The sequence below is a fragment of the Dipodomys merriami genome, unplaced genomic scaffold (assembly GCF_024711535.1).
Source record: "Dipodomys merriami isolate MVZ:Mamm:240054 unplaced genomic scaffold, mDipMer1.0.p SCAF_323, whole genome shotgun sequence".
NCBI classification, from domain to species: domain Eukaryota; kingdom Metazoa; phylum Chordata; class Mammalia; order Rodentia; family Heteromyidae; genus Dipodomys; species Dipodomys merriami.
Window position 1 is genome coordinate 1,059,809 of NW_027204749.1, and position 16,256 is coordinate 1,076,064.

General features: G+C 37.7%; 1 protein-coding gene across 1 annotated transcript in view; it reads right to left on the bottom strand.

Moving 5' to 3' along the window:
- The window catches only part of LOC138841624 (zinc finger protein 182-like), a 58,626-nt gene that overhangs the window by 38,965 nt on the left and 3,405 nt on the right, over positions 1-16,256 (bottom strand). Inside the window, exons 3-5 of the mRNA XM_070042400.1 lie at positions 13,054-13,112; positions 10,114-10,240; positions 6,601-7,967 (exon numbers count right to left, since the gene is read on the bottom strand). Of these exons, the coding sequence (XP_069898501.1) occupies positions 6,601-7,967; positions 10,114-10,240; positions 13,054-13,112 (1,553 nt within the window). The remainder of the gene's footprint in view (positions 1-6,600; positions 7,968-10,113; positions 10,241-13,053; positions 13,113-16,256) is intronic.

Sequence of the window (16,256 nt, forward strand, 5' to 3'; positions counted from 1 at the left end):
TGTTTATAGTTACAGAGATCCTGTCATGTGTCCAGGTCTCTGACACCTGTACAGATGGGACTTCAGGCAAAATGTTTTCTATACTCATAATTTCTTTCCTGTCTCTGCTCTCACATATGCTGAATACCTAGTTCTGATTGAAAGTCATTTCACATATGTCCTATGCACTACTTTCTTTTCTCCTAGGTGAGTCAGTTCTCTGATAAACATGAGGTATTTCCTTCTGATCAAAGGATTTCCACATTTGTAATATTTTTCATTTTATTTTTTTGTGAACATACTGTACAGAGGGGTTACAATTACATGGGCAAGATAGTGAGTACATTTCTTATCATGCATTGTTGCCTCCTCCTTTGTTTCCCTTTACCATCCTTCTTTCTTCTTTTTTTTCTCAGTTGGAGGTCTGGAACCCTGGGCCTAGTCGCTATACTTAAACTCTGCAGCTCAAGGATAGTACTCTACCAGTGGTGCTACATTGCCACTTCCAGTTTTCTAGTGGTTAATTGGAGATGCAAGTCTCACAGATGGTCCTGCCTGGGTTGGCTTTGAACCTCTATGCTCAGATCTCAGCCACCTGAGTAGCTAGGATTACAGGCATGAGCCACCACCATGTGGCTTCACTAGCTTTATTTCTCTCTTCCTTCTCTCATTGTCTATTTTTCTCTCTGTCTCTTTTTCTCTTTCATTCTCTCAGCTTCTCTTTCCTCCATTTTTTCTCTTATTTTTACTTTTCTTCAAATGGTTTATCTGGGAAGTAGATTTTCTTACTGATCAGTTTTCTTTTGGTGACGTGTCTCTGAAAATTGACATTTTTCTCACTCATTATACAGGAAAATTGTTGCTAAACATAAAATAATTTGAGTTTCCCAGATTCTATTATCTTTCTCTGGTTTAACCTCATTTGATGTGGTTCCTGAAGTTTTCCTTTTTCTTCTTGCTCTGCTTGCATATTTGCACTAACTGACATTAAAAGATAAAAGCTGGTTGTGAAAATAAACATACAGTGACTATGGTTTTCGTATTGGAAATATCACTAATGGAAAATTCTGACATACATTTGCTAAGTAGTAAACTTTAATCTCAGGAACTTCAATACTAAATAGCATGTGTGGCAATGTATCCTCGGGAATCTAGTGGAAGAAATGGCTCAGGAATATGTGACACATTTGAGCAATAGTCAGTGAAATCATCTTTTAAACCTACACAGATAATAATAATTTGTATTTTTGTCCATGTGTGTTTGTTATTAATGCTATTTGTAGTGTGTATTTCCAACTAAACACTGTTTTAGCATGTGTTCAAACACTTTCAGTTTGTTATTTTAGTAGGTAAAATAGATATGTTTGTCACCCATATGTCTCCACAAAATCCAAAATTTGATTTTTCCATGTTTCTTTGGATGATAGGTCTTGCTATGTAGTCCAGCAAGCTCTTATTTGTTAAATAAGTTTATTTATTGTGAAAATACCATACAGAGGGGTTACACTTACATGAGCAAGATAATGAGTACATTTCTTATTAAGCATTGTTGCCTTCTCCTTTGTTTTTCCCCTACCATCCCGGCCCTCCCATCTCCTGGACTACATTCCCCCACCCACCTCCAAGCAAGCTCTTCATCTTTTTATGTAGCCTAGGCTGGCAAATAATCTTTCTTGAGTTTCCCAAGTCCAGGGAGAATACTTGTGTTTAAGACTGTGTGTGGCTACATTAGCCATTCTTATGTGTAGAGTTCATTGATAAAACACTGGGCCACACTCTTGTGAAGCCATTCCATCCATCCATCTACAACACTTTTCATCTTCCATCTGTGAAGCTGTTTAATCATTGAATAGGCAGCCCCTGTTCCTCTCTATCCCAGTCTCTGGAATCATCCTACATTTGGGCTCCACAAATTTGTTGATCCTTGGAAGCTCAGTAAGGGAAATTATACCATGGCTGTTCCTTTATGATTGGTGTGTTTTATTTAGCTAATTTTACTTAAAGTTCATCCCTGCCATAAAATGTAGTAAAGTTTTCTCCTTTGAACACATTTATTGGTTTACATGCTTCAATGTTTTGCTTATTGTGAGTAGATTTTGAGAAGTGATTCTCCAAGCATTTGTTGTACTCCCTGCTTTATCTGCTGTTGCACACAAGCATAGAAAAGCTGGACCATATTCCTATATAATTCTATGTTTAGTTCTCTTTAGGACTCTTCGTACCATCTTTGATAGATTATTTGTTTGTTTGTTTGTTAGGTCGATCCAGGGGCTTGAACTCAGGGCCTGAGCCGTACTCCCTCAGCTCTTTAGCTCAAGGCTAGCGCTCTACGACTGGAGCCACAGCAACATTTCTCGTTTTCTGGTGGTTTTATTGGAGAGAAGAGTTTCACGGATTTTCCTGCCCATGCTGGCTTTGAACCATGATCCTCAAATCTCAGCCTTCTGAGTAGATATGATTACAGGTGTGAACCACGGGTACCTGGCTTTATCTTTGATATTTTTACATACATGACAGAAATGCACCAAGGTTTACATCCTTTTCACATCTTTCCTAGCTTTTTTGAGACTTTGGGAGTATTTTTGTTGTTTTTATTTAAAACTATGTCCATACTAGCATGCATCAAATGTTATTTTATTGGAATTTTGATTTGAATTTTTCTCATGACTACAGATATTAAACTATTTTTATATTTTAATGTACTACATGTGTATGTCGTTTTTAGCAAAATCTCTTCAATCTTTTTCCAACTTTAAAATTAGATTTTGTTGTCTGCATTACTTGAAGGATTTCCTTTATATTTTCTAATTCATATTGGTTAGCAATCCATTTAGAGATATATGCAAATATTTCTCACATACATGCTTTTTTCCCTTTATTGGTAGTGTTTTTCAATATACAAGGTTTTCATTTGTATTTATTAGTTATTTATTTATATATTGTCGGTCATGGGGCTTGAACTCTTTGCCTGAACACTGTCCCTCAGCTCTTAAATTCAAGACTAGCACTCTACCACTTTGGCCACAGCACCACTTCTGGTTTTCTTGTGACTTACTGGAAGTAAGAATTTCACAGCTATACCTGCTCAGGCTCACTTTGAGACCCGATCTTCAGATCTCACCCTCTTGAGTACCTAATATTACAGGTGTGATCCATCAGAGACTCACATTGTTTGTTGTTTCTTTGTTTTTTCCAAGAGGTAGTTTTGGAGTTTTATTTATGGGATTACTGTCAAATCTTGCTTTATTTTTTTTTCTTTTCTTTTCTTTTTTCTCAGCAGTGAGTCCTGAACTGTAGGCCTGGGTGCTGTCACTCAGCTCTTCAGCTCATGGTGAGTACATTACAGATTGAACCAAAGGAACATTTCCAACATTTTGCTTATGTGGTACTGAGGAATTAAACCCAGGGCCTTATGCATGATAAGCACGCACTCTACCACTGAGCAATCTTCCCAGACCAGTTACTGTCAAATCTGATGCCATGAAACTTTCCTCCCCATCTCTCTTCTCTTCTTTTCCCTTTTCCTCTTTTCCCCTCCACTCCACTACTCTCTTGTCCTCTCTTCTTCCTTCTTTTTCCTGACCTTTTGCTTCCCTTCTCTCCCTCCTCCACTCATCTTCTTTTCCCTTTATATCTGAGATGAAGACTTGCTAGTATCACTACAGTTAGGCTTCTAACTTAGAAACACAGTAATAAACATACCTCATGGTGTTCTTGAGCTACTATTGAGCTTGAACTGCAGGTCTCATAGTCAGTCAACATCCTCACTCACTGTTGGCACTATCACTTGAGCCATACCTCTAACCTGTTCATTAGCTGCTTAGTTTGAGTTGTCTATCCAGGCTGGCTTGCAGACCTGTTTCCTCCTTAGTAGCTAGGCTAAAATGACAGTCTGAGCAAGAAGTACTTGCCTTGATTTTTCTTACTTCAACATTTAACATTAATACTTAATTGGATACTACAAAGAAATAATTTATTGTTTCTAGTTTATGTAGAGTTATATTGCAACCTAAACTGAAATAGTTTATCTTTCAAATTAAGTGTTGTATTGTTTTTCTAACAACTGTACCTGTTCTACGTGTGGTAGATTTTCTTCACTAAGCAGATTGTTTATGCTGAAGGTATTGTTTTATAACTAATGTAATTTAATCTTATTATGGAGGTGATGTATAGAGAGATATGTCATGAGTGGAGGTAAAAAATACCCTTCCTTTCATGCAGTGTCTTCCATGCCTTCATTCTCTCCCAATCTCTCCCTCTTATCTCTACTCTTGAGTTGTATATTTTACTTTCATCATCCTATTTCCCTCACATTCTATGACTCTGCCACACCCACCAGAAGATATACATGTGAATACACCATACATAATTGAAAACAATTGTTTTTATTTCACAAGTGAAGTAAGAAAGTAGCTCTCTTTAATAAATCACAATGATAGCATACATATATTTTTACATATTCATTCTAGTTTCCTTCTGTTTATTTTACTGTTAGATTATTGGAAACATATTGTTGGATTTTTTTGTATTTATATCATAGATTTATTTGTCATACTGATTTCTAGACAATTTGTCTTTAGATCTATTGTCAGTGTGTCTGTCTTGGTAAATATAACTGCATAGTGCTTTATAAACAGCATTTTGTAAAGATAATGCAATCCCTGTGTGTGTTTCTAGTGACCATTTGTCTAGTTATACAATCATTAAGAGGAAAATTAATTCTCCTATCATAATGATAGATTAAAGAAATTATCATTCTTTGTCCTTTTAATCATGTCTTTGTAGACTACTTTTCAGAATAGAACTTTTGTTATACAGATTTATAATTTGCTTGTTATTATCAATGCTCCGTATCTGTGGTAACACAATTTGTGCTGAGGTTCCTTTCCTTTCATATTATGACTACTTGTATTTTTCAATAATGATTGTTGCTTATGATATGTTTATATTGATTTAATTTCTTGATAATTAATGTATGTCTTTTTGGCTTATTGAGTTTTTTGAGTATGTTTTCTTCTGTTCAAATCAGACAGTACCTGATATATTTACTATTTTTATATTACAATATTAACATGGTTTCATTTTAGTGATCACTTTGCTATTTATTATGTTTGTCTCATCTGACATGTATTTATTAGTTTGCTTTCATGTAACCTGCACACATCATTCTATACCATGCAAATCACCTCTAATATAATCTCCAGAGAATCTTCTATACACTGTAAATCACCTTAGACTTCGGGCAAAATGTTTTCTATACTCATAATTTCTCTGCTGTGTTTGATCTCACATATGCTGAGGACTCAGTTCTGATTGAAAGTCATTTCACATATGTTCTATGCACTACTTCCTTTTCTCCTATGTGAGTCAGTTCTCTCATGAACACTGAGATATTCCTTTCAGGTCAAAGAGCTTCCACATTTGTAATATTTTTAAGATTTCTCTGCTGTGTGTTATATGAACTTGGATCTATGAATACTTAGTAAAGGACTTTCCACATTTGATATATTTGTATTTTCTCATCTGTGTCTGTTCTCTGATGCAAACTGAGTTAGGACTTTTTCTTGAAAACCTTTCCATTTTTTCCTACATATGATTTCTCTCCTCTTTGTGTGTGAGAGTATGTGTCTGTGTTTCTGTGTGTTTTTGGGTGTTCTGTGATGCACTCTGAGCTGTGTCTTGTAGTTCGAGGACTCGACATCTGCTATATCATAAGGTCTCTATCCTGTATTGGTTCAGTATTGCAATTTCAATTTTCTTACAGATCAAAGACTTTCCCCATTTGGTACAATCCTAAGTTATTTCATTTGTGTGAATCAACTTCTGTGTGTTAAACTGTGAACTCCAGGTCTTTCCACACTGGTTGCATTCATAAGGTTTCTCTCCTTGTGTTCTGTGATTGATGTTAAGGTTTGCCTTCCAGATGAAAGAATTTCCATGCCTACTACATACATAACATTTCTCTCTGGTGGGTTTTTTTCTGATGGACAGAAAGGTGTATGTTCTGGGTGAAAGAATTTCCACATAGGTTACATTCATAAAATTTCTCTCCTGTGTGTGCTCTCTGGTGGACAGTAAGGTGTAGCTTCTAGCTGAAAATCTTTCCACACATATGACATTCATAAGGTTTCTTTCATGTGTGTTTTCTGATGGACAGTGAAGTTTTACTTCCAGGTGAAAGCCTTTCCACACATGTTACATTAATAAGGTTTCTCTCTTGTGTGTGTTGTCTGGTGGCAAGTAAGTTAGGACTTCTTGGTGAAAGACTTTCCATACATGTTACATTCATAAGGTTTCTCTACTGTGTGTTTGTTCTCTGGTGGCGAGTAAGCTTTGACTTCTGGATGAAACACTTTCCACACAGGTTACATTCATAAGGTCTCTCTCCTGTGTGTGTTCTGTGGTGGACAGTAAGGTACACCTTTTGGGTGAAAGACTTTCCACACACATCACATTCATAAGGTTTCTTTACTGTGTGTGTTATCTGATGGACAGTGAGGGTTGACTTCCAGGTAAAGGACTTTCCACACAAGTTACATTCATAAATTTTCTCTCCTGTGTGTGTTCTCTGGTGGGTAGGAAGATATCCCTTGTGGGTGAAAAACTTTCCACAAATGTTACATTCAAAAGGTTTCTCTTTGTGTGTGTTCTCTGGTGGCAAGTAAGCATTGATTTCTGGGTGAAACATTTTCCACACAGGTTACATTCATAAGGTCTCTCTCCTGTGTGTGTTCTGTGGTGGACAGTAAGCTTTGATTTCTTGGTGAACGACTTTCCACACATATTACATTCATAAGGTTTCTCTCTAGTGTGTGTTCTCTGGTGGACAGTAAGGTATGCCATCCTGGCGAAAGACTTTCCACACATGTTACATTCATAAGGTTTCTCTCCTGTGTGTGTTCTCTGGTGGCTAGTAAGATATGCCTTGCAGGAGAAAGACATTCCACAAATGTTACATTCAAAAGGTTTCTTTCCTGTGTGTGTTATCTGATGGACAGTGAGAGTTGACTTCCAGGAGAAGGACTTTCCACATGAGTTACATTCATAAATTTTCTTTCCAGTATGTTTTCTCTGGTGTATAGTATGATATGCCTTGCAGTTGAATGACTTTCCACAAATGTTACATTCAAAAGGTTTCTCTTTTGTGTGTGTTCTCTGGTGAACAGTAAGCTTTGATTTCTTGGTGAAAGACTTTCCACACACATTACATTCATAAGGTTTCTTTCCTGTGTGTGTTATCTGATGGACAGTGAGGGTTGACTTCCAGGTAAAGGACTTTCCACACAAGTTACATTTATAAATTTTCTCTCCTGTGTGTGTTCTCTGGTGGGTAGTAAGATATTCCTTGCGGGTGAAAAACTTTCCGCAAATCTTACATTCAAAAGGTTTCTCTTTTGTGTGTGTTCTCTGGTGGACAGTAAGCTTTGATTTCTGGGTGAAACACTTTCCACACAGGTTACATTCATAAGGTCTCTCTCCTGTGTGTGTTCTGTGGTGGACAGTAAGGTTTGATTTCTTGGTGAAAGACTTTCCACACATGTTACATTCATAAGGTTTCTCTCTAGTATGTGTTCTCTGGTGGACAGTAAGATATGCCATCCTGGCGAAAGACTTTCCACACACATTACATTCATAAGGTTTCTTTCCTGTGTGTGTTCTCTGATGTCTAGTAAGATATGCCTTGCAGATGAAAGATTTTCCACAAATGTTGCATTGAAAAGGTTTCTCTTTTGTGTGTGTTCTCTGGTGGACAGTAAGCTTTGATTTCTTGGTGAAAGACTTTCGACACACGTTACATTCATAAGGTTTCTCTCTTGTGTGTGTTCTCTGAGGGACCACAGGGTGTGTCTTCTCAGTGAAAGACTTTTCACATTGTTTATATTCTTCAACTACAGAAGACACATGAGGACTATAGGCAGCACACATCTTACCAGGTTCACTGAAAACACCCATTTTCTGACACCCAGTGACCTTTTCTATCCTCATCCCTAAGGAGTTCCCATTATTCTTAATCAGTTCTGACTTATGTATGGAGCTCAAATGAAAACTTTTTATAAGTCTCACTTTTTCCTCCCCTGGGTTACTATTCATGACTGCTACTTCAGAGCGATATTTATTGTGACTTTCCTGACAGGTGCTAATCACATCCTCCATTTCTGGGACATCTAAAATGAATAATAGAAAAATAGACAAAAACAAAAATGAGACCCACAAATTCCTTACGATAACGATATTTCCTCACATTCTGTTACTAGATTTTCAAATATCAAAGCATTGCTTTATGCAGAATATATACTTTTCTCTGTAATGTAGTAATTAAGAAAGTAGTACTGACATTTTACAATGCAAAATAATGTTTTTCTGTATTTCAGATTATTATATGTTATCCCAGGAAATATTTCCTGAAATTATTCATCTCCATACTCTTAATGCTTCCATTCTGAATCGCCCTCTATGCCCAGCACCACTGATAAGAAATTGTCCCCTTCAGAGGATAGCAGCCCTAGCATACTCCTATTTTCCTCCTACCTGCATAATACTAGTTTAAAAGAAAATGAGGTCTCCTTTCTACATTTCTTATTCTCTTTTTCTCTTTATGAATGACTTCTCTACAGAAAAAGGGAATTGCTAACACTACCTACACTGGCACACCAAATTCAGTGTGTCTCCACATGAATTCTGGATTGACAATTCCTTGAGACAAAGGATCACCTAGTTCTCTGCCACACATGACTCAGGGGCACTAGGAATACTATTGCTCTGTAAAGCTGAATATAAACAGACCCACTGGGCTCTGGATCCATCATCATCATTCAAGATGCTTTAACTCACCTGTAAAATTCTTGTCTGAGCCTTCTCTTATCCATGGTTCTGCACCTTGCTCCAGCTTCACAATCAATTCAGGTTTAGGAACACAGTGCCCTGTGAATAAGAAATAGTGGAGAACAATTGCTCTTGCTGGGTCATCATTAATGTAAGGTCGCAGACATCCTGTTCACAAGGTTGCTCCTAAATCTGGTTTCTCAATTGTTTTTGTGGGGGGCCTCCGAGTTGTGGGGCCTGAACTCTGGGCCTGGGAGCTGTCTCTCAGCTCTTAAGCACAAGGCTAGCACTCTATCACTTGAGCCACAACACCAATTCTAGCTTTATTTCCCTGCTTATGTGGTGCTGAGATATCGAACACAGGGCCTCAAGCATGCAAGGCAATCACTCTACCCCTGAGCCATCTTCCCAGCCCATGGTTTCTTTATTCTTAATAACTCCATGGTGGAGTTTCCCCCAGCTTTGAGTTTATTGTGTCCATTGTGTGGCTTGAACTCAGCTCTTTTGCTCAAAGCTAGCATTCTACTAGTTTGAGTCTTGCCTACGATTCTAGTTTTTGAATGGTTAATTGGAGATAAGAGTTTCATGGTCACTTTTCCACAGTTGCTGGCTTCAAACCAAAATCTTCAGATTTCAGCCTCCAGAGTATCTAGAATTCCAATCTTGATGCACTAAACTCTGTGTCAAGTTTGGCTTACAAATACACACGTTCACCTACTGATTTCCAGATCATACTGTCACTAGTAATGTATATTCTATCTAGACTGTAGATCCAACTATAATAATTACCCCCAGTCTGGGAAGTCAGTCTCCTATTATTGGATCATAGTTTAGAACTTTTGTACAACTATTGATTAGAAATGTTAAAGATTGAGAATAAAATTAGCTCTTGAGTTACATATAATGAGTTGAAGTTTCCCTTACAAAGAAATGACACTTGCCATGGACTGGAATCTTTTTTAGTTTTTTTGTTGTTGTTGTTTGTTTTTTTTAGAAAATGTTATGGTTCAAAGGCTTACAACATTAATCCTTCATTGACGAGGTGAGATCAGAAGTGGCAGGCTTGAAACCAACCTGAGCATGGAAACCCAGAATATACCCCAAAACAAAAGCCAAAATGGAGTTGTGGTTCATGCAGTAGTGCGAAAGGCAAACAACACCAAGCACCCCGACCTGAATTTGGCTGGCTTTTATATTAGCAGTTTTTTACCTGGGAATGGACTGGAATCTTATAGATAGATAACATAAACAGTCAAATGTCTACTAAAATAAAAGCACTTGATCTTCCAAATAAAAGTGATCATTGCTCACCCAAGGACATGAGGTTGCTATAGGTCTCCAGCATTACTTCTCTATAAAGGTTCCTCTGTCCAGGATCCAGATCCTGCCACTCCTTCCAGGTGAAGTACACAGCCACATCGTCAAATGACATCAGCTTCTGTAATGGCACATTTCCATCAAGAAATTAGACCAGAGTCATGAGAATTCCAATCTGGAATTTCATTATGCGGCAGGTATGCTTTTGTCTTACAAAAAATGTTTGCAGCTTGCTGTGTTATCTATTCACTGGGAAAATTAAATAGCAAATTAGAAATATTGGACAATATATAAACCTGGTCATTAAAACACACAGATTGGCAGGGCACTGGTGGCTTATCCTCCTAGTTATTCAGGAGGCTGAGGTCTGAGGATCTAGGTTCAAGGCCAGCCCAGGCAGGAAAGTCCATGAGACACTTATCTCCAATAAACCACCAGAAAACTGAAAGTAGCACTGTGACTCAAGTGGTAGAGCACTCACTTTGACCTGAAGAGCTGAGGGATAACAATCAGGCCCAGAATTCAAGCCCCAAGACCAATAAAAAATTACAGTTTCCATAATGCATGCAAACACATTTCTGCTGCTAGCAATAGAGACAAGGTAAAAAGTCTATGGAGACAATAATCTGGCATGACAACAATAAGTCTAAAGAGGTGTCTGAAAAATTATATTATCATTTTTTGATAAAATTTTAGTACATATAAGGGTAACAATGAATTAAACAAATATTTTTTCTGCATTTACATATACTGCTTCACCATAAATCCTATTTAGACTTTCTATTAAGAGGTACTCTCATCAGCAAGCAGAACACATTCAGGATATGACATGGAATACTGAACATAGAACATTACTAGACCTATGAGAAGCAGTGTTCACATAAATATTAAAAAACACTAACAATACTCCAGAAAGTAGCTAATGATTTATTTTTCCCATATAAGATTTAATTGAGTTCACACATAAAAATATCCTAGGTTAACCATGTTTGGTTTAAATACTAAATATTGAAAAGTGGTCACAGATAACCTGATATTTCCATCCTATGTAAAAAAGAACTGCTACCATGAAGTTTTGTAAACTTTGCCTACATTCTACAATACAAAATATATGTGGGAGTGGAATAAAATAAAATAATATTTTCATTTTAATAGGCTTCATGGAAGGTGGAGGAAAATGTATAGAAGCTCAAGGAATACTCAATATGACAAAAATGATGAATATGAACAAATGCTCCAATGTGTCACATATTTCTGAGTCATTTCTCCAGTAGATCCCTAAGGATATATTTCCACTTGTGTTAGTTAATCGCAAAATTCCTCAGAGATCCAAATCAATTCCTGAGAAATCATCCGTGAGATTTTGCAACAAGTGATATTTCTAATAAAGAACACCTTGTCACTGTATTTTTTTTTTTTATCAAAACCAGTTCCTATCCTATACTGGCAGTGAATTAAAATATTCAAAAGTAGTGGGAAGAAAAGACAAAACAGAATACCACATCAAATGAAGTTAGACCAAAGATAACAGAATCAGGAGAAAACTGATTTTCTTGTAGTTTATAAGTTGGGTGAAGGAAATACTTTTCTGTGGGAAACTCTGAAGTTGAGCTGAAGGGGGAAAAGGTTTGAGAGGTTGGAATTCAAGCCTAACCGCAATGAGAACACTGAGAGCTGGCCACAGAAGGGTTAAAAGAGAATTCTGGAGAGGGTTAAGAGACTGGAGGGCAGGCCTTTTCCTTACTGTTGGAAAGATAGAAAGATAGCATCTGAAACTGAGCTGCTGTTCACCTTCAAGGCTAGGTAAGGTGAACTTCATGTCTGCATTTTCTCTGGGAGCCAGTCTTCTGTCTCAGGAGATTAGGAAACATGTTTTCCTCACAACCTGTTGTGGCTCTGATTGTACTATTAACATAGATACTTCATTTTTGCATGCTATCAATGGTAATCTTCCCTGTGTCCACTCAAGGAACTATGCTTGATTGCTGGCACCAAAGGACCAAGTGCCAGAGAGCCTTCCGAACCCTGGTTTTCCCTAAGTCTATCTGTTTATGTTTTTGTGATTTTCTAATTTTGTTTCTGGAATCCTGTAGAACTCTCTAGGGAACAATTTTCCTATACAATGGGTAAGAAAAATGTCAAACCTAAGAGCCATGTCAGCAAAGTAAAACTGATCACTAAGAAAAAATAGTTCCAAGATAGATCATTTGAAGAAAAGAAACAACTGAGACACATATGGAGGAAAGAGGGAATGAGAAAAGTAAGAAAAAATGATAGAAAGATAGATACAAAGAGAGAGAAAGAGAAAAATAACCAACACTTATGAGTAGAAAATCAAAAATAGAGAGAGAAAATAGAGGAAACAAATTTTGTGAGGATACTTTAGAAAACAAACATGAATTTGTAGAAAGACCATAAAGTTTAGCAACAAATATAGCCTAAGTTTCAAGTAAGACCAAGAGCATGAAGTCGACCAAGTACTATATATGGAGAGTAATTTAAGTACATATAGGTTAATCATTCCATAACAACACATGAATGTGTGTCTGTCCATAACACTATTTCAACAATTCCAAGAAAATTTCATTGAAATAGTTTAATGTTGCTCATGAGGATGTGATCTGTTTGCAAGCTATCCTTCACCTTCCATGAGAAGAAACCTGCTCAGTGTCATTACATCAAATAACAGATTTGATTACATTTTATGAGAAGATGAAATCTAGACATTCTGAAGCCAATCTGCATTCAACTTAGAAAGAATACAACCATTTAATCTGCTAAACCTACAAGCAATCTTAATCTGATAATCTATAAGCCATATGAATATGTTCCTGAGGCTGAATCTGTGTGGTTGGAATTGTTTTAAATTCTTGAACATCTTTAGGTTCATATAATGGAATAAAACCAAATGAGAAATAAAAAAAAAAAACTCACCAGAGATCCATTCATTCTGTTTTGCTGCTGACAATGAGCAGAAGATTCTGGAAGCATGGCTGGGATACAAGACAAATGACGTATTCAGAAATGAATCTGTGAGACTTTCAGCCCAGAATTTCCTTTTGCAACATAATACATGGGCTAGAAAACGGCAAAGACTTCTTATAAGAGAAGAGTCTTTAATGTCTCAGGCAGAGGATTAAAGTCTACAATAAATACAAATCCAGTCCATTTCCTGGTAGATAGATACTATTAAACCAACTAATTTCTATGTTTATGTACATACTACATTTATAAAAGTGAATGTTCAAACAAAAAATATTGAATAACTGAAAGCAAAAACATATCACATTTCCACTGAAACTATTTATTACTGAATATACTTCGGGATGTATGAACTGCTTTTTTTAATGCAAAGGTATCCTAGGAATCCATTGGAATTTGTTTTCTACCTCATTCCTTTACATATTTAAACATCATGGAAAGCATGTATGATGTAACTCAGGAGTTTTCACCCAAAGTTACAGAGGAAACTATGTACAGAATATATTTCTTGTGTTATACTATTTCAATAATGGTTGTCCAATGGTACATTTCACTGTATCCATTGCAAACATATGCAATGATTTGCAATTTGCCATTTAACATGCTTTGGCCAAAGGAACATGAGTAAAGATGAGGTAAACCCAGGTTTGAGAAGTCCCTAATGTTCATTTTCCTAAACAGTCATGGGAAGATCCTTGGCTATCCTAAAGATACAACATAAAATACTCCATATAGGAGTGACACACCTGAAGATAAGCATAACCTACAAAACACACAACCTTGAGTAAGACATATTACCTCAAGTTTTCTTCTGTGATTTTTCATTTAAGGCCAAATGTCCCCGACCAACACTTTCTGAACTACGAGGCACAGCCAACACATGAGAGCTAGCATTAACAAATCCATAGATGGTACATTTAAGATAAGTTTCAATGAATACATACTAAAAATTATAGTGGTAACCCAGGCTGAATAAATTAGCAAGAAGAGGATTAGGGATTACTACATGAATAGATATTTTCAGTCATAACAATTACCCCACCTTCCCAAACCACAGCCTCAGGTACCCTCTAATAACTAGCCTCTGGGTTATTCCTCAAGCCAGCTCATCACGACTCCTAGAAATTACCTTAAATCTTGCAACAACACAAAGTGAGAGTGGTGTAGGAAAGAGTACCACGTGAATCTGGTGCTTAGGGAAGTAGCAACAATTTTTGCATAAGGCAAGGGAAGCTAGCAGCATCTTCCCCTTCCTGTGCTTTTCTGCTTCTTCCCTTTTGGGCTTCTCAGAATTGAAAGGTCTGTCCATTTAGGAAGGAAATTCTTATTCATAGGGTGCTCTGCTTCAAACATTGCTAGGCTTCATGCCTAAAAATACAGGACCAGCACTCACTACTCCAATATCCCATCTGTGAACTCAAGCCAGGAGATTAAAACCTCAAGCCAAAAAGATTAAAATATCTCTAGGAGAAACAACACAGAAGCCCTAAATACAACTTCCATGTAAGAGGACTCACGGCAGGCACACACCTCACAATTTCACTAGAATTCTTCCTGTACTCCTCTTCCACCTGGGCAAAGCAAATAAAGTCACATGCATTAATAGAAGAATCCCTTGGTCTTGGAGTACAAATGCACAGCTCTTGGGCCTTGCTTATCTGCAGAATCACCAAGCTTGCTCTCAGACATTTGGGAACCAGGTTCTTGCAGCTCAGGGCCCAGAAGCTAATGGCAGCACAAACTCCTGAACCTCAAGCAAATTATCAATCCCAGACTGGAGAAAAGTGTGCAGGGGAAAGCGGGTGCTTTGGCTCAAGTGTAAAGCTCTCCTATCGAGCTGACAAGCTCAGCAACATTGCTTGCAGGCCCAGAGTTCAAGCCCCACCAACGACCAAAAAAAACAGAACCAGAAAAAGAAACCCATGGAGGATAGACTCCAGCAGCAATCCCACAGTTCCTACCTGACATCAGTTCCAAAGCCTGAGATTCCTTCAAGTTACAGCTCCCAAGCTTCACTGCACAGAGCTGGGCGCCTGCCTCCTGGCTCCCACCTATGGAAGGCCAAACTTTACTTCAGGGCACTTCCAGCAGCAAGGCAAAGGAAAAGAACCCAGAAGGGGCAGACTTAAAACGCCCAAGGTTGGCGGGGAGACGCATGCGCAAAAGGATCTCTGCGCCACTTCCGCCCTCCAAAAACAAAAACAACTCAGGACTTTCAAACCAAAAGCCTTCCAGCGAGACTACAATTCCCATAATGCTCGGCGCCACCTTGCTTCACCTCTGCTCAGAAGAGTGCTTGAATGCATTGGGACTTTTCTCTCCCTGCTGTGGGAGCTTAGGTGAGTTTCTTCTTCAAAACCACTGTTTCCTTCGTGAAATATTGTAAGACCAACCAGAAAATGGATATACATGGGGAGAATTAGATGCATTGACTTTTTGGTACTTAGTTCTAATAATGAAATTGAGGTTATGAGACTGGGTTTCTCATACCTTTCTTTTTGTTCTATGCCTGTGTTCTGCTGAGTGTAAATTATATCTCTGTTTTGCTTTACATTGTTTAATACCTCCCCTCTCATCTTACAAACGTACTCATAGACACTGAACTTATAACTGGTCATTTTCCATTACTGTAATTTACACACTGGCAAAGAATAAGAAGGTTATGTGCATATGCATCATAATCCTTATGTTGATTTAAATTTTGCAAAATCAGCCGGGGGCTGGTGGCTCCCGCCAGTAATCCTAGCTACTCAGGAGGCTGAGATCTGAGGATCGAGGTTCAAAGCCAGCCCGGGCAGGAGAGACCGTGAGACTCCTATCTCCAATAAACCACCAGAAAACCGGAAGTGGCGCTGTAGCTCAAGTGGTAGAGCGCTTGCCTTGAGCTGAAGAGCTGAGGGACAACACCCAGGCCCAGAGTTCAAGCCTCAGGACCGACCAAAAAAAAAAAAAAATTTTTGCAAAATCAAACAATTAATTTTTCCAGAAAATCCCCAACTCTATCTATTAAATGAAAATGAGTTTTTAGCTGTTTCTGAATTTTGCTTTTCATTTAAGGGTTTTATGTTTTTTCTTTTTCTGTTCATCCTGAGGCTTCAACTCAGAGCTTGGTCACTGTCTGTGAGCATTTGCTGTGCTCTACTTGGATTTCCTTT